Raw genomic sequence first — 27205 nt, forward strand, 5'->3', positions numbered from 1 at the left:
CCGCCCCAGTTCCTGCCACAGAAAGCTCCAAATGGGCTGACTCATTACCTCGCACCTCTCCACAGATAACTGCTGATCTTAGAATTGCCCTCTGTTGACAAGGCTACACAGGGTTTGCAACTGCTGTCTGGTGACTTACAGGAGAGGCCAAGCTGCTGCTCTAGACAAGGCCACCATGCCAGAGTAAAGTGCTCCAGCTCATGAGGGGGCTGCGACCACAGAGACCACACGAAGCTATCACAAGGAAATGTAATTCGTGGCCCAGTGACCATAGTGATGCAAAGCCTCTAGAAGGGGATTTTAATCAGGGACTAAATTTTTGCAAAGTTCAAATTAAACTCAACTGCTAAGAAGTTATTCTGCAATAGAAATTATGCCAGAAAATTTCAAGCCAACAAAATCATGCTTTGATCTAGTATTAAAAAACCAACAAGTAAAAACATATGTCTATGAAATATATAATACTAGAGGCCCGGTGCACAGATTTGTGCACCGGTAGGGTCCCTCAGCCTGGCCTGAGGGGATCAGGCCAGAACTGGCTTTCGACATCCCCTGAGGGGTCCCGGATTGCGAGAAGGTGCAGGCCAGGCCAAGGGACCCCACCAGTGCACGAATGGGGCCGGGGAGGGACCGTGGGAGGGCTCCAGGACGTGTCCAGCCCGTCTTGCCCAGTCCCAATCAGCCGGACCCCAGCAGCAAGCTAACCTACTGGTCGGAGCATCTGCCCCCTGGTGGTCAGTGCACGTCATAGTGACTGGTTGAATGGTCAGACACTTAGCATATTAGGCTTTTATTATATAGCATAGGATGTGGGATCTATATACTTGTGTATGTGTGCAAGTATACATCTAATCCGAAAAGACCTATAACAAATTTATATTGAGGTACCTGATCATTCCATTTCCCAAGGAGGACACCATTGTTGCAAATGCCTGTTCAAGTGGCTTCTCGGAGCCCTTCTGGTTAACCTGTAAAAAATTTAAAAACACTATAGCTTTAAGTTGCTTTAAGTTTATTTGAAAGGAGAGAGTGATGACCTGGCCAGCTAGCTTAGTTGGCTAGAGCATTGTCCCAAAGTTGCAGGTTTGATCCCGGTCAGGACACATACAAGAACCATCCAATGAATGCATAAATAAGTGGAACAACAAATCAATGTTTTTTTCTCTCTCCTTTCTTCCCTCTCTCTCAAATCAATAAATAAAAATATAAATTTTAAAAAAATAAAAGGAGAGAGTGACATCAGCAAAATGCAGGACCAGGAAGCTCCAAGCTCTTGTTCCCTTACAAAAACACTGAGAAAACCAGAAGCTGTCAACCAGCTTCTTAGGAGCTCTGGAAAACAAAGGTTTATAGCAACCAAGAAAAAGTCCAATCACCAAAAAGCCACTCCTAGGTATATAGCTAAAGGAATGGAGAGCAGGGATTCTTACACCTCTGCTCAAAACAATCCAATGTCCATCAATGAATAAATGGAAAAACAAACTGTGTACACACATATAATGGAATATTATTCAGTCTTAAAAAGGAATGAAATTTTGATACATGCTGTGACATGAGTGGACCTTAACAAATTTATGCAAGGTGAAATAAGCAAGACACAAAGGAGCAAGTATTTGAACAGGTAAATTTATAGATACGGAAAGCAGATCAGAGTTACTTGGGGCTGAGGGGAGACAGATAATAGGAAGCTAAGTTTAATGGATACTGAGTTTCTGTTTGGTATGAAGAAAAGTTGGAAATGGTCAGTAGTGATGGCTGCACAACATCCTTAATGTCACTAAACTGCACAATTAAAAATGATAATGATGAATTTTATGTCAGGTTAAAAAAAAAGTTTGTTCTGCTCCCCTAGAAACAAGTAAGAAACATACCAGATTGATTATGACTTGTTTTCCATAAATAATTAATTGTGAATCAAAATGCCTTTGGAAACCATCCATCTAGAGAAGAAAAGAAGAGTTATTCACTTTACCAGAGGACACTGTAAGAATACTTATAAGATGATGTAAAGTATCTCCTTAAATATCCTCTATAGAAAAATGTCTTTTAGATATTCTAAACTGTAGTACATCTACAAGATGGAATACTATGCTGCTCTAAAAAGGAAGGAACTCTTACCATTTGCAACCTCATGGATGGAACTGGAGAGCATTATGCTAAGTGAAATAAGCCAGTCAATGAAGGAAAAATACCACACGATCTCACTCATTCATGGATAATAGAGACCATTATAAACTTTTGAACAATAATAGATACAGAGGCAGAGCTGCCTCAAACAGATTGTCAAACTGCAGCGGGAAGGTTGGGGAGGGTTGGGGGGCAGGAGGTAGGGGGGTAAGAGATCAACTAAAGGACTTGTATGCATGCATATAAGCATAACCAATGGACATAAGACACTGGGGATAGGGGAGGCTAGGGGACTGTCTAGGGCGGGGTGATAAAATGGACACATATGTAATACCCTTTGTAATACTTTAAGCAATAAATAAAAAAGAAAAAAGAAAAATGTCTTTTAGATATTCTAAATACCAACTAGTAAATAGCAATTATAAGCCATTCTACTCCAAGATGAAATATTGCTACTTTAACTCGGAGCACAGTATCAAATAGAACACACTAAATACTCTATTCTGCCTTACGAGGAAAAAATACATGCTCTATATGTAAATTACAATGCCAATAGGCTATTTTTAGCCAGTAAGGAAACCTTGGAAGATACACACATGATTTGCTACTTTGTTGATCTGCGGTCGTGGTTTGTACTTGAGGTTTGGTCTTTGAGACCAGAAAACTGGTATTGATCCTCGAGTCTACAAAAAAAAAAAAAAAAGAGAAATGTGAAAAAAACAAACAATATCAAACATACACGTAAACTTGTTTTTCTCACCTTACATATTGTCAGGGGTATATACATATCAATGACCACAAAGGAAAAATATATATACAACCTACCAACTATGAAAGAAGTCCATGTATGCCTGCTCCTAATCTAAAGTTCATGTATTGTGGGAATACATTTGAAAGGCCCTTTTCTGCTTCTGATTTTATATGCATGTTGCTAGTGTAGTACAGTTTAGTGTTTCCCTAAATTCTAAAATAAATCAATTTATCTGAGTAGAAATTAATGTTATCTGTTATATAATCTGGCATTATAATAAAACTGGAAAATGGCTGTATTCATTCTCAAATGAGTATGTCTATGAACGTATATGTTTAGCTACTAATGCTCTGGAGCAGCAAGTGCTCCACAACTCCTTAGGGAGGCAACGAGAAAAGGAGATTATCTCACAATGAAGTCAGCGCAGGTAGAGTCCGCTGTCCCATCATTCCTGCCCTGAATAAGTCTGAAGAATTAGGCTGAAAGGTGGCTGGCTCCTTTCCATAACCCCGGCACCTCCTATTCCTACCCCTCTCCTTTAGGGACCTAATTCAAGGGAGGAAATGCCAGAAAGCTGAGTGTCAGATTAATGGAATACCCTTGTTTGGGGTGAACTTATTCCACATTGTAGACAAAGATATAACTTTTAAAAGGAGGAGAGCAGAGAGAAATTTCAATAACGTGACAGAATTATGACCCAAGCAGAAAGGCCAGCTCACCTGGCTGCCCTCCCACAGACATGTTAACTTGCCTGGACAAATGAAGCTTTGCTTCCATTGTAGTGAACAATTTGTTCTGTTTCTACAAAGTTAGCTGCGTGGCCTTCAGAATCAATCCCTAAATTGAAAAAAATTAAATTAACTATGTTTATCACATAAGAAACACACCAGAAACTCACTAGTTCAGTTTAACTTAGAATTAAATCAGTTCAAATTAGTGGAAAAGTACTTATAAAAACAAATGCATTAACACATGACCAGAAAGCTAATAGATGCTCATTTTAAACAGGCTTAAAGCAGAGTATTAAGGACCTGTTAACAAATAAAGTTGGTTGTTATTTAATATTAATATATCAACTGTTTATACATATACAATCCTATGATTCCTCAAAAACAGTGTTTCTCAAACTTGAGATATATTGTAAAGGAAAAAAATTACAAATTCTCAAGGACTCCTGAAAGTTTGTCCATAAGTCCCAGGGTGTTTTGTTTGTTTTTTTGGTTAATCCTCACTCGAGGATGTTTTTTCCATTGATTTTGAGAGGGTGGAAGGTTCTGTGATCTTAACCACCTCACTCAGTGTCTCTCTTCCTCTGCTGTATTATCTACAACAGGGGTCCTCAAACTATGGCCCGCGGGCCACATGCAAATACAAATATTGTATTTGTTCCCGTTTTGTTTTTTTACTTCAAAATAAGATATGTGCAGTGTGCATAGGAATTTGTTCATAGTTTTTTTTTTTAAACAACAGTCCGGCCCTCCAACGGTCTGAGGGACAGTGAACTTGGCCCCCTGTTTAAAAAGTTTGAGGACCCCTGATCTACAATAAGGGCGAGTAACCAAATAACTCCCTGGCCCCAAACTTCTACGATTTATCTAAAGGTCCACAGGATTTTACTCTGATAGTCTGGCAAAAAAAAAAAAAGAGAGAGAGAGAGAGAGAGAAACTCCTTTTCATAATGACAGTAACTTTTAATACAGATTTTTAATGCTTGGTTTAAGGAAACTAGCATTTGCTAGTACAAAGCCTAGAAAACAAATGTAGATCTTTAAAGTTGAAGGCATAAAGTCACATGTCTAGCTTTATGCATGCAAAGAAACCAAGAATAATAAGAGAAAATACTTTCTGCTATGATTTCAGGTTACTGAAACTACAGAGTTCAGCTTGCTGTCACACATCCAGCAAATAACATGATCGGTGCCTCTTAGAGCAGGAAGAAGCAGTGTATAGGGTCTCTTAACGTTTGCAACATAATACAGTGGCTGGAGTAAGGCATAGAAGACCTAACTAATTCGTATAATGAAGCAGCAGATAAGTATCTATTGAGGCTTTCAAATGATAATGAAAACAAATAAAATACAAAAGATTACAGTCATGTCACATTCAGTAGTGACAGATATAACCCAGAACTGCAGCATATGGGACAAAATTATTCCTACCTCTCACGTAATAGCGCACGCCAGCTCTGAAGCAACTCCTCCTCGAGATGAGAATCCAATCAAAGTACTTTCCATTAATAGAACACGAGTGCATAGTAATAACTTAACTACATTAAGTAAATATAACATACAGAGAAATCACGTGTATGAAAGAGAGGAGTGTGGTATGACTAAATCTACCTGGATGTCTATAGAAATCTCAAGCTTCACATGTTCGAATGGAACCCTGAATACTCTTCAGCCTCCCTCCCACCTCTAGGCTCTTCCCCACCTCAGTGGATGGCTTGTACTCTGGTCAAAAGAGTAAATTTTCAGAAACCACCTCTCTTCCATATCCCATGTACAAATTGTCAGAAAATCCCGTTAGCTCTACCTGCAAAATATATCTAGAACCTGCCCATTTTCACCACCATAACTGCTATCCTCTGAGTCTTAGGCAACGTTGCCCCTCACCTGAATTACTGAGGCTGCCTCCTAATGATTCCTTGCATCCTCCCTTGCTCTCCTTTATCTTATCATGCCCACCCTCTATTTAGATCCCAACAGTTTCTCATCACGGCAGAACTAAAAGGCACGGCCTATTTGGCCCTGCATAATCTCGGCACAGCTATTTCTCTAATCACTCCGCCACTCTCTCTGCTCCAGGCATGCGCCTGCCTTGGGACCTTGGATCTTGTTGATCTCTCTGCATGTATGCAAAACATGTGACTATACCTCTAATCAAGAAACTACATTAATTTAAAGCTTCACATTAAGCCTGTGACACACATTATTTCCTCATGAATAAACTATTCTAAAATCGCCTAGACAGGAAGATCACCTCCATCTCTGCAGGGCACCGTCCTGATTCTAGGCACTCATCAGCATACAGTGCTTGTCCTTCAACAGCCAGCTCATGTTCCTTCCCTATTTTTATTATAATCTCCATGATAAAGATTAGTTAAAGTAAACTTACAATTAGATAATTATAGAATTATAAATTGCTTTTGATTCTGCAATATTTGAGACTCTCCTCATGCAATATTTGAGGCTGTCACTAAATCTGCCTTGTAACAGTATTCAAACAAAGACTGCTAGAAAACTAGAGTATCATGTAAGGATACAGCCGTGTATTACTGGAAGAGCAAACCGATGGACCTGAAATGAAGACATACATTACATTTAGGACTAAATATAGTTTAAAAGTAAACAAACAGCACTATATAAAATGTATTCACACATGAGGAGGTAACATACAAGTATAACAAGGTAGTAATCTTATGGGTAACTTAATAAAGAAACTTCCCTCATGTACCATCATCTTTTCAATTAGAAAATTCAAGAATGTGCTATAATTGTTTGGGCCTGACTACTCAGATTTTAGAACTAATGAAACCACTGCAGTTGCAGAACATTTCCTCCCTCCTTTTCAGTCTTTGTCTCCAGCGACTCCACTCCTCTAGGGAAAAGATGTGCCCACACTGGCTGTCTGCAGCTCAAACTACTTTGTCCCCAAAAAGAAAAGCACATGACAAAAAATAAAGCCATTAGCCAAATCTGTTTAACCAGATTCACTATATTAAGCCTACTAGTTGGTCCTCATTGTTTGTATAAACTAAGGACAGAGGAAGGTGACGCCTATGGAATCACATCCCCACAGGAAGACAAATGCAGAGCTCTCCACTTGCCTGGGTCTTGGCTCTGGCCCCTCATTTCTCCATTATGCGTCCACTAAAACCCATTATCTCTCTCTTACTTATAAAAACAGTGTATTTTTACTTAAGGCTCCTACAGGAGATACAACCTGAGATGGCAGACCTGACCCAAGTTTAATAGTCATAAACAGAGTTAAATCAGAATTATTTACCCAAATCTTTGGTGATTAGGGAGCCATTTTACTATGTATGCAATTAAAACTTGGACTGTAACAAATAAGCAGGTTTTATTTAGTGTACATTACCTCTGGCTGCGCAGAAAGTTCTCTCAGAAGGTGACAATTCCATACAAACCGCTGATCTGCCTAAGAGAGAAGTTTTACAATTAATAAAGCATCTCTTGGCAAGGTGAGTTTCTACAGAAAGAAAAATATGACAACCAATGTTTCCACCCAGTGGCTTTGACAGGCTCCAAACAAAACCCTTCCCCTCAAATAGGGCCCTCCTCTTCTGGGTTTCCTGCCTCACTGCCTCAAGCCAGTGCTGCTGGCCCAGAAACCTGGGAGTCCTCTCAGGATCTTTCTTGCTCATATATTTCGTCAATTTAGTCCAGTCTTCTTCCAAATCTGCCCTCTCTTCTACATCCCTACTCCCACCACCTCAGCAGCACTTGACTCCAGCCTAACTAATGAAGTCAAGTCGTGGCCTTGCCCCTCCCACCGGTCCCTCCACACGCTGCCAGCGATTCTCTAACAGGACAGGTAGGTCAGGTCTCCTGTCTGCTGGGAAGTCTTCGCTGGCTCTCTGTCATCTAAAGAGCCAAAGCTTCGCATGGCCTCACCAGGCCTGGGATCTGGCAGCCCCTACTTAACTCTCTGATCTCATCTCCGGCCATTCTGATGTTCAAATTATAAATACATAAGAAGCTCCTTCAACAACTCAGTAGATTAATCAATTCTCTCCATTCTCTTTATAAAACACCAACTGACACGCCACTCCCACCCCGCCCACGACCACCAGCTGAGAGTTGCAGGGAGTGGCTCTTGTGTTTAGTTATAACCAGGTGGATGGTACACTTCCCGAGACTCAGGTGTGTGTTCCCCTTTGGTCTGGGCCAGTTGTACTTGTTATTCATCAATACACAGTTTAACGAAATATTTTATAAATCAATGAAATGTGATTTAAAAACAAGCTGCTGTTTCTATAGAGCTGAATGGTTTGGAATTTAACTTGATAAAAGGCAAACTGCTGAAACAAAGCTGCTGCTGAATTAGAAGTGGGAGTGGCACAGCGAAAACCTATAGGATTCTGCAAACAGATTGCTCTGTGTCAGAATCTTTAGAGATTCAAACTGGGAAGTGTAATGGATGTAATTTGTCCAGAGAAGACAATTAGGAACCAAGGAACCAAAAACAAAGATAAGCCTATGGTCCTACATAAAAAAACTGACCAGTCAATGTAAAATTTCACGTGAAGCTAAAACATTTAAAGCATAGGTGGTGCCATTATCACTTTTGTGATTCCCTATGTTAACCTGAATGACTCTCTTGATTAGCTGACAAAATATTCCTTCCGCATCCCCAGATGTGACAGCTTCTTTTTCAGTTTAGCCTAATACTGTCACCATCTCTGCCCAGAACCCCCCTCTCCCATTGTCACCTGACCACTAAGGTCTATTCATCATTCAATCTCAACTCAAAAGTTATCTTTGTAAAGCCGTCCCTGACTCCCGCAGACAGAACGAGACCCACCTTCCTCAGGACCCCGCTACACTTGGCACAAATTGCCACGGCAGCAAGTGCTCCTTGTTTTGTGATTGCCTGGACTTCGCTTCCCCAGGAGACTGCAGGCTCCCACAGTGCAGGGCCTTGTCAGTTCATTCTGTGTCCCTAAGTGGCTAATACAATGCCTGGTCCACAACAGGCATCTGAGAGACATTTGACAAATGCAGATTCAGAATGTAGTAACTGCTTTAAAAAGCAAGTTTCTTTGTAGTTAAAAGCTAAATATCTTGATTGCTTAGCTTACATCTGAATTTATAGCCAAACCTACATAAATTGTACTAGATTAGAGTATGAAATCTTAATAATGCCAATCAACTAAAACATTGATTTAGGTTGAACTAAATGAAATTATCATTTTTATTGGTCAAAACTGGTCAGTTACTGGCAATTTCTTATGGTTCAATCTAATACATAACTGACAGCAACCTTTTAAATTCTCTCTGCCACCTAAACACAACTAAGGTTTGTTAATAAAAAATCAAGACAGCAATCATCCAGGTTCCTACAGCAGCACTTTTAAGATGAGATAATTTGAGGCCTAGTTTAAAAAATAATAACAAAAAATAACCCCATCTTAAACAAAAAAAGCAAGTTCTTAAGTCAGTAAGTTGTTACTTTTTCAGCTGCAAAAACTGTAACTCCACTGCAGAAAGAACACTCACTGCCTGTTAGAACATCTATTTTATAAGCATAATTAAGTTACTAATATCTGTTAAGGCTGTAGAACACCTAGAGCTAGGGGATTACCAATGTGTGTATTTATACTGCATTTCTGACTACCTACGTCATGGCTCTCAGTCCTGTCTGTGTAACATACAGACTGGGGTCCTAAATTGGGAATTGACGTATATCTGAAACATGGTAAGTTTTCAAAGCCCCATACATAATCCTGATACAGCCAGGATTTAGAAAAAGCAATATATATTTTTATGGAAGAAACAGATATGCCCCTTAAAAAAAGAACCCCAAATAAGTAAAAATACCTGTCAATTAAGCTTACCCTTTCCAAGAGACTCATTTCTTGAAACTCTGGACTAGTGTTGGATAGTCGCTGCAAAGTATGGGTCAAATCATATGTGGTTGAAAAGTAAAACCCATCCACACTCAATACATGGTTTATCATTGATAGGAAGGTTTTATTATCTTGTAACTGTAAACAAAGGAGATAAAAATAAATCAGTCTACCTCAGACTTGAAAGGAATCTGTCAACATGAAGAAAGAATGAAAATAAAAACCTGTTAGTCTGGCCCTATTAAATATCACTGGCACAAGGACTGGGTTGGGGGAGGGGGAGGGATGCTCACCATTTCCCCAGGACCTAGGACAGTTCCTGACTCCAGATGATACTCAATAACTAGTGTAACGTATGACTACATTGATGAGGCAGAACTCCTTCCCTCTGATGTCCTCCACAATTTTTACTCTATAGGCAGAAGAGTTATTTTAATGAAACATCACCAACTTAGGTTATGACCTACTGTGTCCCAGATACTTTACATAGGTTTTCTACCTTCAAAAACAACCCTGCTAGATTAGTATTATCCTCATTTATCAAATGAAAAACATAAATTCACGAAGGGCCCAGTAACCTAGTAAATAACAAGAGAATAATAACATCTCGCTCTTAAGAAAATTTACTGGTTGGGGTAGAATTCTTTTCTTTTTATATTAAAAAGAAAAATCCTGTAAAAGTAATATCTATCTTTATTTTCTGGTAATAATTTTAGCTGGCTTTCCCAATAAATACCAAGATTGACATTTATTTTAATCTTTGTTTTAAAAAATAACTGTTTCCCTGGCCAGGACACAAACAAGAATCAATGAATGCATAAATAAGTGGAACAGCAAATGGATGTTTCTCTCTCGCTCTCTCAAAACAATCAATAAATAGAGATGTAAAAAAATAAATGTTGATGTTTGGTAATTATGAGACATAAGCACTTCGTTAATACTAGTAAGTTCACCTTCACTGAGACTTCTCGCTGTGTATTTAGAGTCTCTTGAACAGCAACAATAACAGCATTCGCACAGTCAGCTATTTCTTCTACACCCCATTTATGTTCAATTTGAATTTCACTCCTAGAGTTGTCACTTTTTGTCTGCACTTTCATCTTTAGTGGGATAATCTTTAGTTAGTATACCAGGATAACTGAAATATAAACCATGTTGTTGGAAGACTGATATTAACTAACCATGCTAACTGAAATCCATGCATACAGGAATCGTGCAAAAAGAGGACTGTTTGAACACATATACACACATATTTATAGTCACATGTGGAAAAAGTGAAGAAAAAAATTTTATGGGGAAAGATGGAACATAATAGGATGAGTGCAACTTCAAAGGTATCTAACATTTTATTTCTTTTACAAAAAAAAAATGTGAAGTTAAAATTGGGTGTTGAGAACATGCATTTTCTGTTTGTCCTTTTCTCTCCATATGAAATTTCACAATTTAAGAACTGAGTCAGTTTAAAATACAAACCAAGAGAAATTAAATATATGAAGAATTGTTTAAATACATTTTATGGCTAGGTGTAAAAGTATGTAAAGTGACCTTGCTTTATGGTTAAATAATTAGGCTTAAAAAAATCCAGCAAACATTCTTTGTATTCCACCTCCCGCTCCACCCATGGTACTACTTTGGGATTTGCAATTAGTAAGTGCTTCCATTTCTTACCTGAATATCAGTTAAGTGCAACATGGTCTTCTTATAAGAAAGAATTTCAAAATCTGTTGCTTTCCAGATTACATGATTGAAAAATTCACCTATTTTTATCCTTTTGGTAATGACAATTAGATAATTTCCTGCAAAAAAAGCAAAGCCAGACTCAGATAAATATAAAAAGGCAACTCTAATGCCAAAAGTAGTAAGTGGTCCTTGTTTTAAACTCCAAAGGCTAGTGAATGAGACTGTATTGTGCTATACAGAGAAAAGGCCCATACTATTTTAAAGCAATCTTATAATTTATAAATAGTAAGACCAGTATATTATTTAGAAAAATTCAAGACCTCTACTCAGATAACTACAGGACGTTGAAAAAAGAGATAGAGGAAGACATAAACAGATGGAAGAACATATCATGTTCTTGGATTGGTAGAATCAACATCATTAAAATGTCCATACTACCCAAAGCAATCTATAAATTCAACGCACTTCCCATTAAAATACCAACGGCATACTTCAGAGATCTAGAACGAACTCTCCAAAAATTCATCTGGAATAAAAAAAGACCCCGAATAGCTGCAGCAATCCTGAAAAAGAACAAAGTAGGTGGGATCTCAATACCAGATATCAAGTTGTATTACAAAGCCACTGTTCTGAAAACTGCCTGGTATTGGCACAAGAATAGGCATATAGATCAATGGAATAGAATAGAGAGCCCAGAAATCGGCCCGAACCAATATGCTCAATTAATATTTGACAAAGGAGGCAAGAACATACAATGGAGCCAAGATAGTCTCTTCAATAAATGGTGTTGGGAAAATTGGACAGATATATGCAAGAAAATGAAACTAGACCACCAACTTACACCATACACAAAAATAAACTCAAAATGGATAAAGGACTTAAATGTACGACAGGAAACCATAAAAATTCTAGAAGAATCCAAAGGCAACAAAATCTCAGACATATGCCGAAGCAATTTCTTCACTGACACAGCTCCTAGGGCACTTGAAACTAAAGAGAAAATAAACAAATGGGACTTCATCAAAATAAAAAGCTTCTGCACAGCAAAAGAAACCATCAACAAAACAACAAGAAAACCCACTGTGTGGGAAAACATATTTGCCAATGTCATATCTGATAAGGGCCTAATCTCCAAAATTTATAGGGAACTCATACAACTCAACAAAAGGAAGATAAACAATCCAATCAAAAAGTGGGCAAAGGACCTAAATAGACACCTTTCAAAAGAGGACATTCAGAAAGCCAAGAGACATATGAAAACATGCTCAAAGTCACTAATCATCCGAGAGATGCAAATCAAAACAACAATGAGGTATCATCTCTCACCTGTCAGACTGGCTATCATCAACAAATCAACAAACGACAAGTGCTGGAGAGGATGTGGAGAAAAAGGATCACTTGTGCACTGCTGGTGGGAATGCAGACTGGTGCAGCCACTATGGAAGACAGTATGGAGTTTCCTTAAAAAACTGAAAATGGAACTCCCATTTGACCCTGTGATCCCACTTCTAGGAATATATCCCAAGAAACCAGAAACACCAATCAGAAAGGATATATGCACCCCTATGTTCATAGCAGCACAATTCACCATAGCTAAGATCTGGAAACAGCCTAAGTGCCCATCAGTAGATGAATGGATTAGAAAACTGTGGTACAACTACACGATGGAATACTATGCTGCTGTAAAAAGGAAGGAACTCTTACCATTTGCAACATCATGGATGGAACTGGAGAGCATTATGCTAAGTGAAATAAGCCAGTCAATGAAGGAAAAATACCACATGATCTCACTCATTCATGGATAATAGAGACCATTATAAACTTTTGAACAATAATAGATACAGAGGCAGAGCAGCCTCAAACAGATTGTCAAACTGCAGCGGGAAGGCCGGGGAGGGTTGGGGGGCAGAAGGTAGGGGGGTAAGAGATCAACTAAAGGACTTGTATGCATGCATATAAGCATAACCAATGGACATAAGACACTGGGGGATAGGGGAGGCTAGGGGACTGTCTAGGGCGGGGTGATAAAATGGACACATATGTAATACCCTTTGTAATACTTTAAGCAATAAAAAAAAAAAAAGAAAAAAAAAGAAAGTTCAAATTATTTTTCTCAAAAAGATAAACGCAAAAGCTTTTGGTAACTGAGACTGTGATCTTAGCAGATCAAAGTAGAGACAGAAGATTCCCTTTCCCTTCCCCCCCCTCCCCCCCTCCCCCCTCCCCCCCCTCTCCTCTCCTCTCCTCTTCTCTCTCTCTCTCTCTCTCTCTCTCTCTCTCTCTCTCTCTCTCTCTCTCCTGTTAACCCCAAGGCAGACAGGCAGGCTTCTGCTAATACACTTCCCAGTGTGTAGCCTAAATCAACATAGTTATGAGATCTGGCCTCTGTAGGACAAGGTCCCATCTACACCACTCCTATGTCCTTCATGTCTGTCATTCTATAATGTTAGAGAAAAGTGCTGGGGCAGTAGTATAACTGGTTAATGCAATGTTACAGATGGTTCCCAATTTATGATAGTTTGACTTAAGATTCTTCTCCTTTACAATGGTGCTAAGCGATATGCATTTAGTAGCAACCATACTTCAATTTTTGAATGTGGATCTTTTCCAGGCTAGCAATATGCAGTAGGAAACCCTCCCGTGATGCTGGGCAGTGGCTGAGGGCCGCAGCTCCCAGTCAGGCACACGATCTTAAGGGTAAACTGGTATGTTCATGTATCAGAGATGCTGCCCAGCTGTAGGCTAATGTGAGTGCTCTGAGCACCTTTAAGGTAGGCCAGGCTAAGCTATGAAGTTCGGTAAGTTGGGTACATTACATGCATTTCTGACTTTGGATATTTTCAACCATGTATGATGTGTTTATTGGGATGGAAGCCCATCGTAAGTCTGGAGCACCAGTACAAAGATGAGCAGTCAGGCATCAAGGAGCCAGCACAGCACCACGCACAATGCACCAACCCTGATCTGGCCACCACCTCCCCCCACAAATAAAACAGGGTAAGCCTTTCCCACTAATTAATTCTTAAGCTCTGTTCAAGGCTCTACCCACAAGTGCCCTCCCTGGCAGTTTTCCTATGTACATCTCTCTCCTAGATGCTGTCACACTGTACTGCAGTAATTTACTACTAACATGCCTTTCACTAGACTGTAAAGTGAGACCAAAAGGGACGTACATCTTTTTTTTTTTTAAGTATTGCATATTTTCTTCTTTTTTTAAAATTATCTTTACTGATTTCAGAGGAAGGGAGAGGGAGAGAGAAACATCAATAATGAGATAGAATCATTGATGAGAGAGAGAGAGAAAGAGAGAGAGAAACATCAATGATGAGAGAGAATCATTGATCGGCTGCCTCCTGCACACCCCCTACTGGGGATTGAGCCTGCAACCCAGGCATGTGCCCTTGACCGGAATTGAACCTAGGACCCGTCAGTCCGCAGGCCGATGGCCTATCCACTGAGCCAAACCGTCTAGGGCAGGACATACATCTTTTATTACTTAGCACAGTACCTGCCACAGCATGAATTTTTTAAAAGTTCAATGAAATGAAATTTAGACTAACAAAACCACTTTCTAATTGCTCAGAATCAGGTAACATTTTCTAACATGCACTATGTCATATTCAACTCAGTCCAGAGTTGAAAGTAGAATACTCTGATCCATCAATGCATTAAATTATTTACTTAAACCCTCTTAGAATTTTTGAAAAATTCATTTTTAATAAAACCTCAGGCTGATAAATTTAACCATTTGGGGCATATTATTTTTAGAAATTAATGACAAATATTTAAATCTACAGATTATTGCCTAAAGCATGATATGAAGTGCTCCTTCATCTTATACTCCCAGTGTCAATTTAATTACCTTATTTGTCCATCTTAGCTTATTTCTTATTTCTTCCTTACCTGCCACCAGATGGATTGTGCCCAGGATACCAAATATTGGTCTTGTGACAGCTGAAGGAGGAATATCTTTCTTGACTTTAAAAGAGAAGAAAAAAAAAAATCACAGAACACATTCACCAAAAGAATGGAATTTCAACAATTACTTCTATTAAGTAAACATACATGATTTGTTGTTACAAAACAATACTCCTTCATTAGTCCTCCGTTTGGGCAGAATTTAAAATAAGGATGTCCACATTTACAAAGCTCTCTGCCTGTCCTGAATATGGTGTCAAATGTAACATGCTTCAGCACTCCTACCAGGTAAACTGTGGGTTATTTCTAATGTCAATTTTCAACTAAATTTATTCAACCTCTTGCCAGAAGGTCTTTATCCCTTTAAGATAATTAGAAAGTAAGTGGGAGGAGTGTTGAGACATGATTTTAATCTCAACATGCAACTAATGGAATGCAACAAAGACTTGCCTAGCTATGCCTAAGAATGTGGGAAGTGCAGGTGAAGGGTCAAGGGAGACAGAAGAAGGAAACGCCTCCTCCTCGTGTCTAATAGTAATCTGTACAGTAGGGATGCATCACCATGAACTGTGACTTTATCAACGCCCTTATTAATAAATTAATCTATTAATCTTAGACTATAGGGTTCATTTCATAACTGTTAAACTTTTAGCCAACATGTTTACAAAACATACTTTGTAGAACTCCAGTTTAGGGAATAATGCCCAATAAATAAGCTTAATTTACTTTGCCCACATCATCCCTAGTCCGTCTCCCAGGAAGAGTGAGAATGCACAGGAGAATAAAAGCTCTGAGAAGGCCTAAGGTAAAACAAAACTGTCCCACTGTGTGATTCATGGTTTTCCAAACTTATGTGACTAGAAATCTTTTCTTTCGGTCACAGTTTAATTATCACTGAAACACTGTTATAAATCCAAGTTCTTTTTTCTAAAGGCAGTCCTATTATTCTGAAGAAAGTAATTCTCAATAAGGTCTAAAATTCACTTGCTTTATCTAGTAATTCAATTTACTCAGCAATGTTATCGCACAATTAACAACATGAAATATAGGAATATAAGTGTGATGAAAAGCACAAAGAAAATTCTGAGTATATTGAGGTCATCTGATGAACTTAAATAGAGCTATAAGTTATATTAACTGGAGTGGAATAGCAATAAAAATATGATAATTTTAATAGGTTAGTTTTTCATGGAAGAAAGTAAATCCTTCTTTTCATGGCAATGGTCTACATTTCCAACTGACAGAGAAACTGAGCAAGACACCCCTCATCATCACTGGCTTTAGGTCAAAGTATCTCTTCATGTATTTACTGACGAGTGTGTGGTATTATCTTTACCCACTATTAAAAAAAACTATTCATGACCCACTCAAATGGGTCTGCAATCTCTACCCACAAATTAAATATCACTGAAAAGTCAAAAACAATTGAAAATACATTCATACTAAATAGCTTTTATCAATAGGTTGTATCAATAGGGGATATAGAAGTAGTGTAATTAAACTTCAGGAGAAGGACACTGACATTGGTTAAAACCAATCAGCTATATTGAGCATCCACCAAGAAATGTCAAATATAACTGAAACAGAGATCTAATTCAATTTGGTCTAATGAAAACTATATTTATGGTCCTTACCAGACTAACCACATAACCAAGGAAATGGAAATGTATAGTCATGCCTTTCTTGCACTTTACTATCCTATGCAATGTTTTCATATTTCACCTTATGTGTTGAAAGGATATTTACTATGTCCTCAATGCCTATTCCATGGTCACTCAAATGCTGTACTCAAGAAAAAATACAGAATTCGGTCTAGAGGTGAATTTTTTAAACAAATGAAATTCTAAATGTGATAATGGTACATTAATTTGTCACCAAAATTATTTCACATTAATTTAGTCAGAAATCAGTGTTCTACACAACTGGGGGGGTGGGTTATGGGGGACAGGGGGAGAGATAAACCCGGTAAGCAAAGCCAAAATATAACTGGACAGATGGATAAGATAGATAATGCTTACAAACATTATTTGCTTAAAACAGAAGTTGTAGTCAGTAATGTTTATATTATTTTTCATTCATTAAATTACCCTCACAGTCATGAATATTTTAAAAACAAAAGCTGGTATTAACATTCCACATACTTAATGCTAAAACAACCTCCTCACACTCAAAATACCTTAAATCTTACAGCTAGAAGGAACTTGGACATCAAAAAACCAATCCTGTAAAGCAGGGGTCCTCAAACTACGGCCCGCGGGCCACATGCAAATACAAATATTGTATTTGTTCCCGTTTTGTTTTTTTACTTCAAAATAAGATATGTACAGTGTGCAGAGGAATTTGTTCATAGTTTTTTTTTAAAACTATAGTCCGGCTCTCCAATGGTCTGAGGGACAGTGAACTGGCCCCCTGTTTAAAAAGTTTGAGGACCCCTGCTGTAAAGAGTATAGATAAAGGAACAAATAAAGAAATAATGATCTTTGTAAGTCCTTACAGATTGCAAAATTTTCAAAATCCTTTCTCCTTTTCGGAAAAAGGAGGAAGCATAAAATTAATGCATAGAAATCAAATGAGGTAGCAAGAATTAAAACTTTGTAAGATACTCAGAGATCCACACACTGGCACACCTCTGATTAGTTTAATGACTGCAGCTTAGGTATAACATCTTTCTGACACTTGTAAACCTGGCTGTAAAATACCTGAGAGGGTAACCTCTGTGGACACCCGGTCGATGATAAGCACATCATCCACTCCATCATCACAAGCTTCCACATAAAATTTTTCAGTTGTGATATGCCTAGGAGAAATTTAAAGCCATAAATAACTAAACCAAATGAAATAGACTCCTAAAGAACTACTTACTATAACAATTTCAGCCGGGTTTAAATTTTACATCATTGTCCCAGTTTCTGGATTGATGAAGCTGTTATGCAGTCCTTGTGTGTTCAGTGCCACTCTTTTCACTGGTATATTTAATGCCGACAAGATTTTAATTTGCTGTAAAACCACCAATTTGACTCACACAAGAAAATCATAATAAATTCTAATTTACCATATCTCCAACACAGTTCAGAAGGTAACACAGTAGTTAATAGCCCAATCTATAGTACCAGACTATCTGTACTGTGTGACCTTGAGCAAGTTACTCCTCCTGTCCGTTCTTCAGTTCTGATACCCATCAAATAAGGTTCTCATCCTGACTTCGCTATTACTGGCTATGTAATGCTGGCCAAGTTACAAGTGTCTACCCCATGCCAGGCCCTGTTCTAGGTATTAGTGTACAAAGTCCTGGATCACAGAGCTTCCATTTTAAAAGGAAAGACAACCAACATACTAGGAGGTAATCCAGTGACTTCAGGCAGTGGTAAATGCTGGTAAGAAAATAAAGGTATGTGGGAGATTCTGGGTGTGGGGGGTGTTCAATCTTGGGGGTTAAATGAAACAACGTGTAAAAGCTCCTGGCACAACTGTGATCAAAAAGAAGGGAGAAGTGGGGGAATAAGAAAAAGAAGCACTGAAATATTCAACAGCCACACTATTGAACTATTCAACAGCAAGGTCTTCAAAATTCTGAAGGATAATAATTTCTAAGTGAGAATTCTATATATAGCCACACGATCAAACAAGTGTGACAACAGAATAGAAACATTTCCAGGTGTGCCATATCTTAAAAGACACCTCTTTCACTCTTAGAAAGAAGGAAAGATTAGTTTCACAAAAATAGAGTAAATTGAGAGTTAGACTTGGAATTCCACACAGGAGATGTGAAAGAAATGATGGTGCAGAGAGGTTCCAGGACAGCTCTGTGGCCGGACAGACAGCCTGTCCAGATTAAAGCAGGGGCAGAGGCTCCCAGAGTAAGCCTCAGAGAATAAAATGAATTGAGTTTCCTGATATGTTTGAAAGGAGTTTTACTGCTGAAACTGAAGATTAATTAGTGAGAACGACACTGAAAGTTAATAAAAGTTAAAAGAAAACGGTCACTTTTTCAATTCCAGAAAAAAAACAACACATTTTTATAAGACTATGTAATTAATTATACTATACTCCTAACTTCATTTGAACCACATCTACATAGTAACCATAACAATATGACCACTGAGTATCTTAATATAACTACACTGAGGAGAGGAGAGGAAAAGAATGTGGTATAAAAGCCTAATTCTCATCTTCTAAAGCAGGAAGTCATCAGAAGACGAAAAATGAAAAAACCAGGAAACAGCAGTACAGACATGTTGTTCTAGAGTGAAAAACCGGAAGTGGTCGCTTGGAGAGTTGAAAGTGGATGTCTCTGGGGCAGAGGGGACTGGGAGTGAGAGGCGCCGTAGGGCGGTCTCCTTCATTATAAGCTTTGTGTACTGTTTACTTTTAAACCACATACATGTATGAGATTAAAATAAAATTAAGAGTAACTGTGGACCAAGGCAGAGAGTTCTGGTCCAAGGGCCCTGACTTCTGCCGGATGTCATCTCTCTGGGAGATATGGCAGGAATCTAAGTGCTGGTGCTGCCAGCAGGCTATTCTGATAATGTTATTGAAAACAGCTTAAGAATTTGATAAGAACGGTGACTGCCAGCTAAGAAGAGTAATGACAAGTAATGACTCAGAATCCCACTAGTCATAAGAGCAGGCGTCATCCCAACTCATAGTCCCTTTGCTGTCTTCCTCTTCTTTCCCTCCTTCCACTTCCCACCCCTCATTAATTGGCCTTAACAATGATCTGAAGTACAACAGATTTTATTCTCTAAGTTTTATGCTTCCCAGGTTTCATTTCAAAAGCTAGCGGAAACTAACTTTAACTGTCCAGCACTTACTGAGTCAGAAAGACTTAAGTAAACACCTGGTGGTTTCATGTTTGCTGGTAAGTATGGTTTTACTATTTTTGTCTTTAATCTTCACCAAACAGGCTACCAAGCCTCTGTTGACAAGGACTCTAAGCTTATTCATTCCCCTTGGTATTTTTCACACAAAATGATAGCAGATGTTCCAGTCAATTTTCTTAGACTATAACAAACACCTACATTAAGTTGTTTGCTTTTTTCTTTTCTTTTAAACCTCACCAGAAGATATGTCTATTGATTCGACAGAGACAAAGGGTGGGGAGAGAGACAGAGGGAGAGAAAGGAAGAGGGAAAGAGGGAAAGAAAGAAGGGGGGAAGACATAGATCTGAGAGGGAAATGAAGTGAGAGAGAAACCTCGATCATTTGCTTCTCCTAAGTGCCCCAACTGGGGACCAAACCCACAACCTAGGTATGTGCCCTGACCAGGAATCAAACCTGAGATCTCTTGGTGTATGGGACAAAGCTCCAACCAACCAAGCCACACTGGCCAGGGCTAAGTTGGTTTTTATATGTGGCCTTTAACTGATGTCTTCTTTGGCTCAATGACAGACAGAATAAACAGAATTTTAAAAATTGTTTTCCTTTCTCCTAGCAAGAAAAGATCTTGACAGGTCAAATTTTAACTGGATTTGATGTTATAATGTAACTAATAAAGAGGAGAAAGAGGGAGCGGTTTGTTTTCTCTGGTTAGAAAGTCGACAGTGTGTCACAGAAGCCACGTTTGCCAGCAGTTTTTCAAAATTAACTAGTCAACAGGCCATACTGAGTTTTTGATGTAATAAATACATGGAAACCAAGACAAAAGACTCAATCATAACCAAAAATCTAGGAGCAAATCCTCTCCCTAATGCAAAAAGAAAGGTCCTCAATTGCTGTGTGTCGCTCATTTCTATAAAACTATCTCACATTGCTTATTTTATGAAATAGATTTTAGAAGTTAAGACAAGGGGAACCCTTCCAAGAATATGATTTGCTCCTTAACTATGCTGTTGATTAAAAAAAAAAATCTCAAGTTCAAAGTGATACTGTATACTGAAAAGAACTCTGGTCCTATATAAACCTCTGGTGAAGTTATCAGAATCCAATGGGTATTTTAACCTCTAACTGAACAAGAAATCTACCTTGTTTCCTTCAAGACAGGGATTCAATATCAACCCAGAGTTCTAGTTTCTGTTAAAATGACAAGTATTTTGGGAGATAGCTAAAAATAACATAATACTAAAATAACAATTCCTATTGTCAACTTTCATTTGGTTGACTTTTCCTTTTATGGATTACTGCCCAAATATGGGACAAAAAAAGAAAAAGAAATCACAGGCAACTAAAAATTAAATTCAGGGCGGGCTGGAGGGGGTTAATGGGGGGGTGGAACATATGTAATACTTTCAACAATAAAGAACTATTAAAAATAAAATTAGAAAATAAAAATTAAATTCAACAAGGGCAATTCTATTATATTTAATATAAATACACTTAACCTTACAATCACCTGGGATTCAATAGCTTTTTTTTTTTAATGTATTTTTATTGATTTCAGAGAGGAAGGAAGAGGGAGAGAAAGAAACATCAATGATGAGAGCGAATCACTGACTGGCTGCCACCCAGGAATGTGCCTTTGACCGGAATCGAACCTGGGACCTTTCGGTTCGCAGGCCGACACTCTATCCACTGAGCTAAACTGGATAGGCCAGGATTTGATAGCTTCTCAGAGTGCTTTTAAGAAATTACCCTTGTTAAATTTTAAGACAAGCAATATATTTAATTATAATATAAACATCAGATATCATTTTTACTTTCAGTGTTGGCAATATGATTTTCTAGTATCTGAAAACATACTTTTCCCCCATGTAACATTTACACATTTCAGGAAATAACTGACCTCTTCAAAATCCTGTCAAACCACAATGAGTAAAATTAACCTACTTCAAAAATATTACTATTTGCTGACCTCACACCCATTAGAATGACGATTATCAAAAGCAAAACACAATAGAAAACACACGTTGAGGCTGTGGAGCAATCGGAATCCTTGGGCACTGTTGTTGGGAATATAAAAGGATGCAGCTGCTATTTGAAAGCAGTGTGATGGTGGTTCCTCAAGTCACTCCTGTGAGCTTCCTACACCCATACCCAGAAGGTGCTCCCACCCATCCTCATCCCTCCTCCCTTTGGGTCCCAGCAGAATCTCCCTCGTTGAGTGACTCCTTGGACACCTCTCCTATAGTCCAGGTTCATCCCAGACCACCCAGAAGCCCAACCCAATTCCCAAGTCCAAGCTGATATTTCTAGGAAGCCAATTCATTTTAATTCCATCTTCTTCCTCAAATCCTTGATATCCTATTTACTTCCTATTCTGTCCATCCTAAAACCTATTCTCTCCAAAAACCAGTCTCCTTCATAAAACCAGATCTAAATGTCACCGAATATGAAGCTTTAACCCACAGCAAAATCTTCCAGAGCTCCAGGCCCTCCAAAGAATGCTCTTCTATCAGCTCAGCCCAGCCCCAATATACCTGTTAGAGTGTCTAAGAACTACGAGGACAGCTGGCTGACCTTGCAGGTTGCCAGGCCTCAGCAGGCCTAAATGTGGAGCTTTGGAATACACATTTTAAAAAAGCCCAGCAAGTAATCTAATGCAGCCTAACACTAACCTAGACTCTCTAGCCTGAACCTCCACCCAATCAAGGCCTTGGAAACAAACTTCAGATCATTTGTGCCTACGTTTATGAGCATAAGTTTAGCTTCCCTCCATCCTTCCTTGCAGAGAGATGTGTGAATAACCTGAATGTTCATTGTACTAGAAAGACCACATATGTCACAGTGTATCTTAGTTTACATCTGTTCTCAGGGTTGCATGTATCTGCCCTGACAGACCTCACAGCTATGACAATCTTTTAAGAAGAAAGGCAACTTCCTAAGGGAGGAAACAATGTTTCTTCAGAGGTCAGCCTGCCTGATTCACTTTCTAAAGGATTTCTTGCCTTACACGGACTTCAGCTGACCTAAAATGCTTTGAATGTTTCCAAGAATGGATTTGTTGTAATTATTTTGTAATTTCAAATTTTTATCACTGACATTATCCATGAATACACAAATCACTTAAAAGGAAAAAGGAGTCATAAAATATTAAGAACTGCCTGGATGTTTAAAAAGTATGAATTTTAAATTCTGAACAAATCAATATTCTGTTTCCTATATTAAAAAATCCATATGGACATAGCTATTTTCAATTATAAGTGACTCATTTCTATACCAGACATGTCTGCGGACTAAGACAAGAGCAATCTGATAAGAGGGAAAAAAGGTCGCTTGAATAATGCAGTGTAATGGAAAGATCACTAGACTCTGGGCCTGCTGTTCCAAGACCAGTTCTGCCATGGCTGGGCTGTGACCTGACTGCGGGGCAAGGGCAACTATTTCCCTGTCTTTAGCCGATGACCTCAGAGCCTTTGGAAATACATTAATATACATGAAATGACTTAAGTTGCTGCTACTTCAAAGGCTACAACCCAAATTACTCCAGACTGTGCGATTTTTGCAGTGCTGGCAGGTGTTCTGCACTGGAAATCACCTTTCCTCAGGCGATTCACGGAGGATCTGCTCTACCCGAGGGTTTATACTAGGCACTGAGGAGGAGGAGAGAGAAATCAAGGCTAAGAGGTTCCCCATATTTGCAACCTAATTGGAGAAAAAAGTATTTATAGTGATTTCATCATTTCTAGGTGGCAAAGTGAGTGTTGCACACAATGATCACTGTAACTCTCCGTCGTCTTGTCCATGAGACAGTAAATATACTGTTAGTCAATCCTGAGACAGAATGTGCAAACCATAGGGACGTTTTTAGTGTCTCATCCTTGTGACAGCAGACTGGTCTGGCAGCCCAGTGAAGGGAATGACGTGGAAAAAAGGCTTCTCAGAGAAAGTGAGCATCTGTTAAGTACACTGGGAATTTCATCCTTAAAATAATCCCATGAAATAGTAATGTTCTCATTTTGTGGATGAAAACCCATTTTAGAAAGAGAAGTGACATGGCCCGGATACAAAGCAAGTAACAAGGTCAGGATTTGAATCTAAGTCTGTTCTGATTAAAAAAAAGTCTGATATCTCTCAACTCTATCACAGATATGCTCAGTAGATAAAGAGGGGAGAGAAGAAGAAGGCATTCTGGGTAGAAGGATAAAAATAAGCCCAAGCTTGAAGCTATAAAAAAAAATTGCCAAGTCTAGTGGGAGTGTGGGGGGAGAAGGCACTGGGAAGTTTTGTGAAATAAAGTTAGAGCACAGATTGTGACGAGGCTAAAAGTACAGATGGCTTAGAAATGGGGACTTAATCCTAAAGATCCATAAAACGGAAATGGAGATTGTAAGCAAGGGAGTAGAGGATGAAACCAGAGCACTTAGAAAGGTGACCTTCATAGCAGGACAGAGATGGACTCCAGAAAGTGTATGGCATGATACAGAACAAATTATTATTTAGAATTCCAAGCACCTTAATATTTAAATAAACCCAGTAACAATACTTTTATAATAAAATATTATCAAACTATCTCTTGTATGCATCTTTCTTAAAACACATCTCGAGCGCTGGCTGGTGTGGCTCAGTTGCAGGGTGCCGTCCCATGAACCAAAGGTCTGGTTCCATTCTTTATCAGGGCACATGTTTCTCTCTCTCCCTCTCCCTAAAATCAATAAAAACATATTTTTTTAAAATCTCAAGACACATTTTTAAAAACAGCTCTTGTGTCCTACTAACTCTAATATAGGGTGGAAACTCCATCCACCTCCAAATGCATCTAAGAAAGAACACTCCTTAGATCAGGCCACATTTAAAAACCTTGCCCAGCGTGCCCACAGCAGGAAGGGCCAAAAAGGAGTAAGAGGGGAGATTTCAACTCACAAACTCCTTAAAGAAAAACAAAGTTGCAAAAAGGCTGTATCTTTACATTTACAGAAACACTCAAAACGTTTTGTCAGGGAAACAAGGACTGCCTTTCACTAACCCCAGATTTACTTTTCGCCCACAGTTATAGGTTCCACTTCCCACACACAATCAATACAAAAGCCTCGGTCTCATCACTGTAGGGCCCAATTTCCTTTCTCTTATGGATGTAGAGCCTTTTTTTCCCCCCTGCTTTTTTTTAAAGGTCTAGACTGGTGCACTTCGTGCCTCCTTGGCAGCTCAAGTTCCCCATCCCATTCAATCTTTACCACAGGAAAATTCAGATGCATTCCGACACCGAACTCTGAGCTGCATCAAGCCTAGGCTCCGAGTTGCTTAAACACACTTGAGACCTGGCGCCGGATCATATGAAGCCCTTTAGTCAGGATCAGATGGACAGCAATAACCTAATTAGCCAGCAGAGCACACGTGACACCGGCCCCGCCTGCACCCTGGGTCAAAGACACAGCTGGACTCATTCACCAACAAGGTGATCACCACCTTAAAGGGGAACTGGGAGAGAATACGGAAACTTGGCCAGGAAAATCTGGAGGGAAGTGTGCAGCTGCGGTTTTCAAAGAGAATTTCAGCAGTAAAGAGAAACGGCAAAAGAGCATGGGGCTGAGGGAAGAGTAATGATCTCTTCTACCAGATACCTGGTGTTGCAAGGACCTCACTCCCTATTCTGCATCCCTCACGAAGTTTGAACCTTCGAGAAAGTTAAGTGAGCTTGAGGTGCTGGGGAGCATAGCAAGTGCCCAAACCACATTTTGAAGTCCTCCTACCCCTGCCAAGGAAACGGGATACCTATGCTTAAGTACCAAGATATTCTAATTCATGGAGGGGACGGATAAGCTCCTCAAAGATTACATCTTGCTGCTGCCGCCAAAGACCTTCTCAGACTACAGCCACTGGATTTCCAGTCTGCGGCTCAAGCATTCAACACAAAGTGGGTAGAGCAAAGTTATTCGCAGAAAGACCGGCGTAGGGGCCGGCCGGTCACGCTAAGGGAAAGGCAAGTTTTTATTTTTCCGAGACAAGCCAAAATAACCTTACAAATACCTAACGTATAACCCCAACCACCAGGGCCTGCTCGCAAAGCCTCAAGGACGTGGCTTGGGCCGAAAAGTCGGTCTGCAGCGCCAAAACCCTCCGGATTAGCCTCTGCCTGTCAACGTGGACTCCAGCCCCTGCTTTGTGCTTGAGTTGTACAATATCCAAAGCCAAGTAAACCTTCCAGGACCAAGACTACTGACTGACTGCACTTTGCTTTTACCCCCCGCCCCTCCTGCATCCTAAACACGGGTCGGGGAGGCTTCATGCCCAAAGGTTTGTCGATTTGCATATGGACTCCCACAAGCTGCCACAGGTCCATTAAATAAGAAAAAAACTTTCTCTGCTGAGAAATAAGGACACAATTAGCCGCCACCTCTCCAAAAAAGCAAAGAAACAACAACAACAAAAAACCACACACACACACACACAAAGTGAGGACCGTGAAGGGCTGCATCCCAACGCCGAGCGCGGCTGGCGGACGCCGGCCTGCAGCTGCGCTCTCCAGCCGTGGGCGTAGAGGCCGCGCGGGACGGAGAAAGGCGGGCGAGACCGCCGCCCCCGGGCCTGTGGGGACTCGGCCGGGGCGTTGGGGCGGCCGCGCCGGGAGACGAAGGCCGAGCCGGGAGACCAGGGGCCCCGTCGCCGGCCCGCCGCCCAGGGACCCAGGAACCTTCCCCAGGGCCAGCGGCCCGCACCTGCCGCCCGCCCGCCCGCCGCCCCTTTCGGTCAACAGCCTCCCGCCCGCGGGACTCACAGCTTCAGTCGCTCGTAGGTAGTCGCCGCCATCCCGCAACACCACCGCCTTCCTCTTCTTTCTGCCCGCCCCGCCCCGCGTCGCCACCTCGGCTCCGGCGCTACCGGTCACCCTGGCGCGGCGGCTGCAGCGCCCAGGTCCCACCCCTCCCCACGCCCCGCCAGGCCAGCGAGCGAACGGGAGGCGGCCGTGGACAAACTTCGAGCGCGCACTGGCGCACGCAGGAGACGCGTCGCACGTAAAGGGTTGGAGCGCAATGACGTCGCCGCTGCGGATTGGCGGAGCGGGTTTGCAGGGGGAAGGAGGAGCCTAAGGAGCCCTAAGCTGGCTCTGCGGCGGAATTGCAGCGCTGGTGTCCGGACGCCTGTTGAAACTGCGTAAGCGGTAATCTACATTGCTGCGAGGAACTGGGGTGTACCGGGCCAGTGGCGCAATGGATAACGCGTCTGACTACGGATCAGAAGATTCTAGGTTCGACTCCTGGCTGGCTCGAGGCGTACACTTTTGCCTCACCTGGGTTAGATGATCCAGGCCTTTCTTGGGGAGGACT

The 27205-nt window shown here is 40.2% G+C and overlaps 1 protein-coding gene across 3 annotated transcripts in view; it reads right to left on the reverse strand.

Annotated features, from left to right (window-relative positions):
* The window catches only part of SACM1L (SAC1 like phosphatidylinositide phosphatase), a 39636-nt gene extending 12839 nt beyond the window's left edge, over positions 1–26797 (reverse strand). For 2 of the 3 annotated variants that reach the window (XM_081105599.1, XM_081105598.1), the window contains exons 1-9: positions 9761–9879; positions 9456–9605; positions 6977–7036; positions 6141–6174; positions 5038–5139; positions 3630–3715; positions 2724–2810; positions 1872–1940; positions 889–968 (exon numbers count right to left, since the gene is read on the reverse strand). In XM_081105599.1, the coding sequence (XP_080961725.1) occupies positions 889–968; positions 1872–1940; positions 2724–2810; positions 3630–3715; positions 5038–5139; positions 6141–6174; positions 6977–7036; positions 9456–9605; positions 9761–9763 (671 nt within the window). In that variant the 5' untranslated portion in view covers positions 9764–9879. Of the gene's footprint in view, positions 1–888; positions 969–1871; positions 1941–2723; positions 2811–3629; positions 3716–5037; positions 5140–6140; positions 6175–6976; positions 7037–9455; positions 9606–9760; positions 9880–11135; positions 11264–15050; positions 15126–17764; positions 17863–26655 lie in introns of those variants that run through there. The other variant, XM_081105597.1, reaches the window with a different exon arrangement.
* Positions 26798–27205: the final 408 nt, after the last annotated feature.

This window comes from Myotis nattereri, assembly GCF_964212035.1.
Source record: "Myotis nattereri genome assembly, chromosome: 14".
NCBI lineage: Eukaryota > Metazoa > Chordata > Mammalia > Chiroptera > Vespertilionidae > Myotis > Myotis nattereri.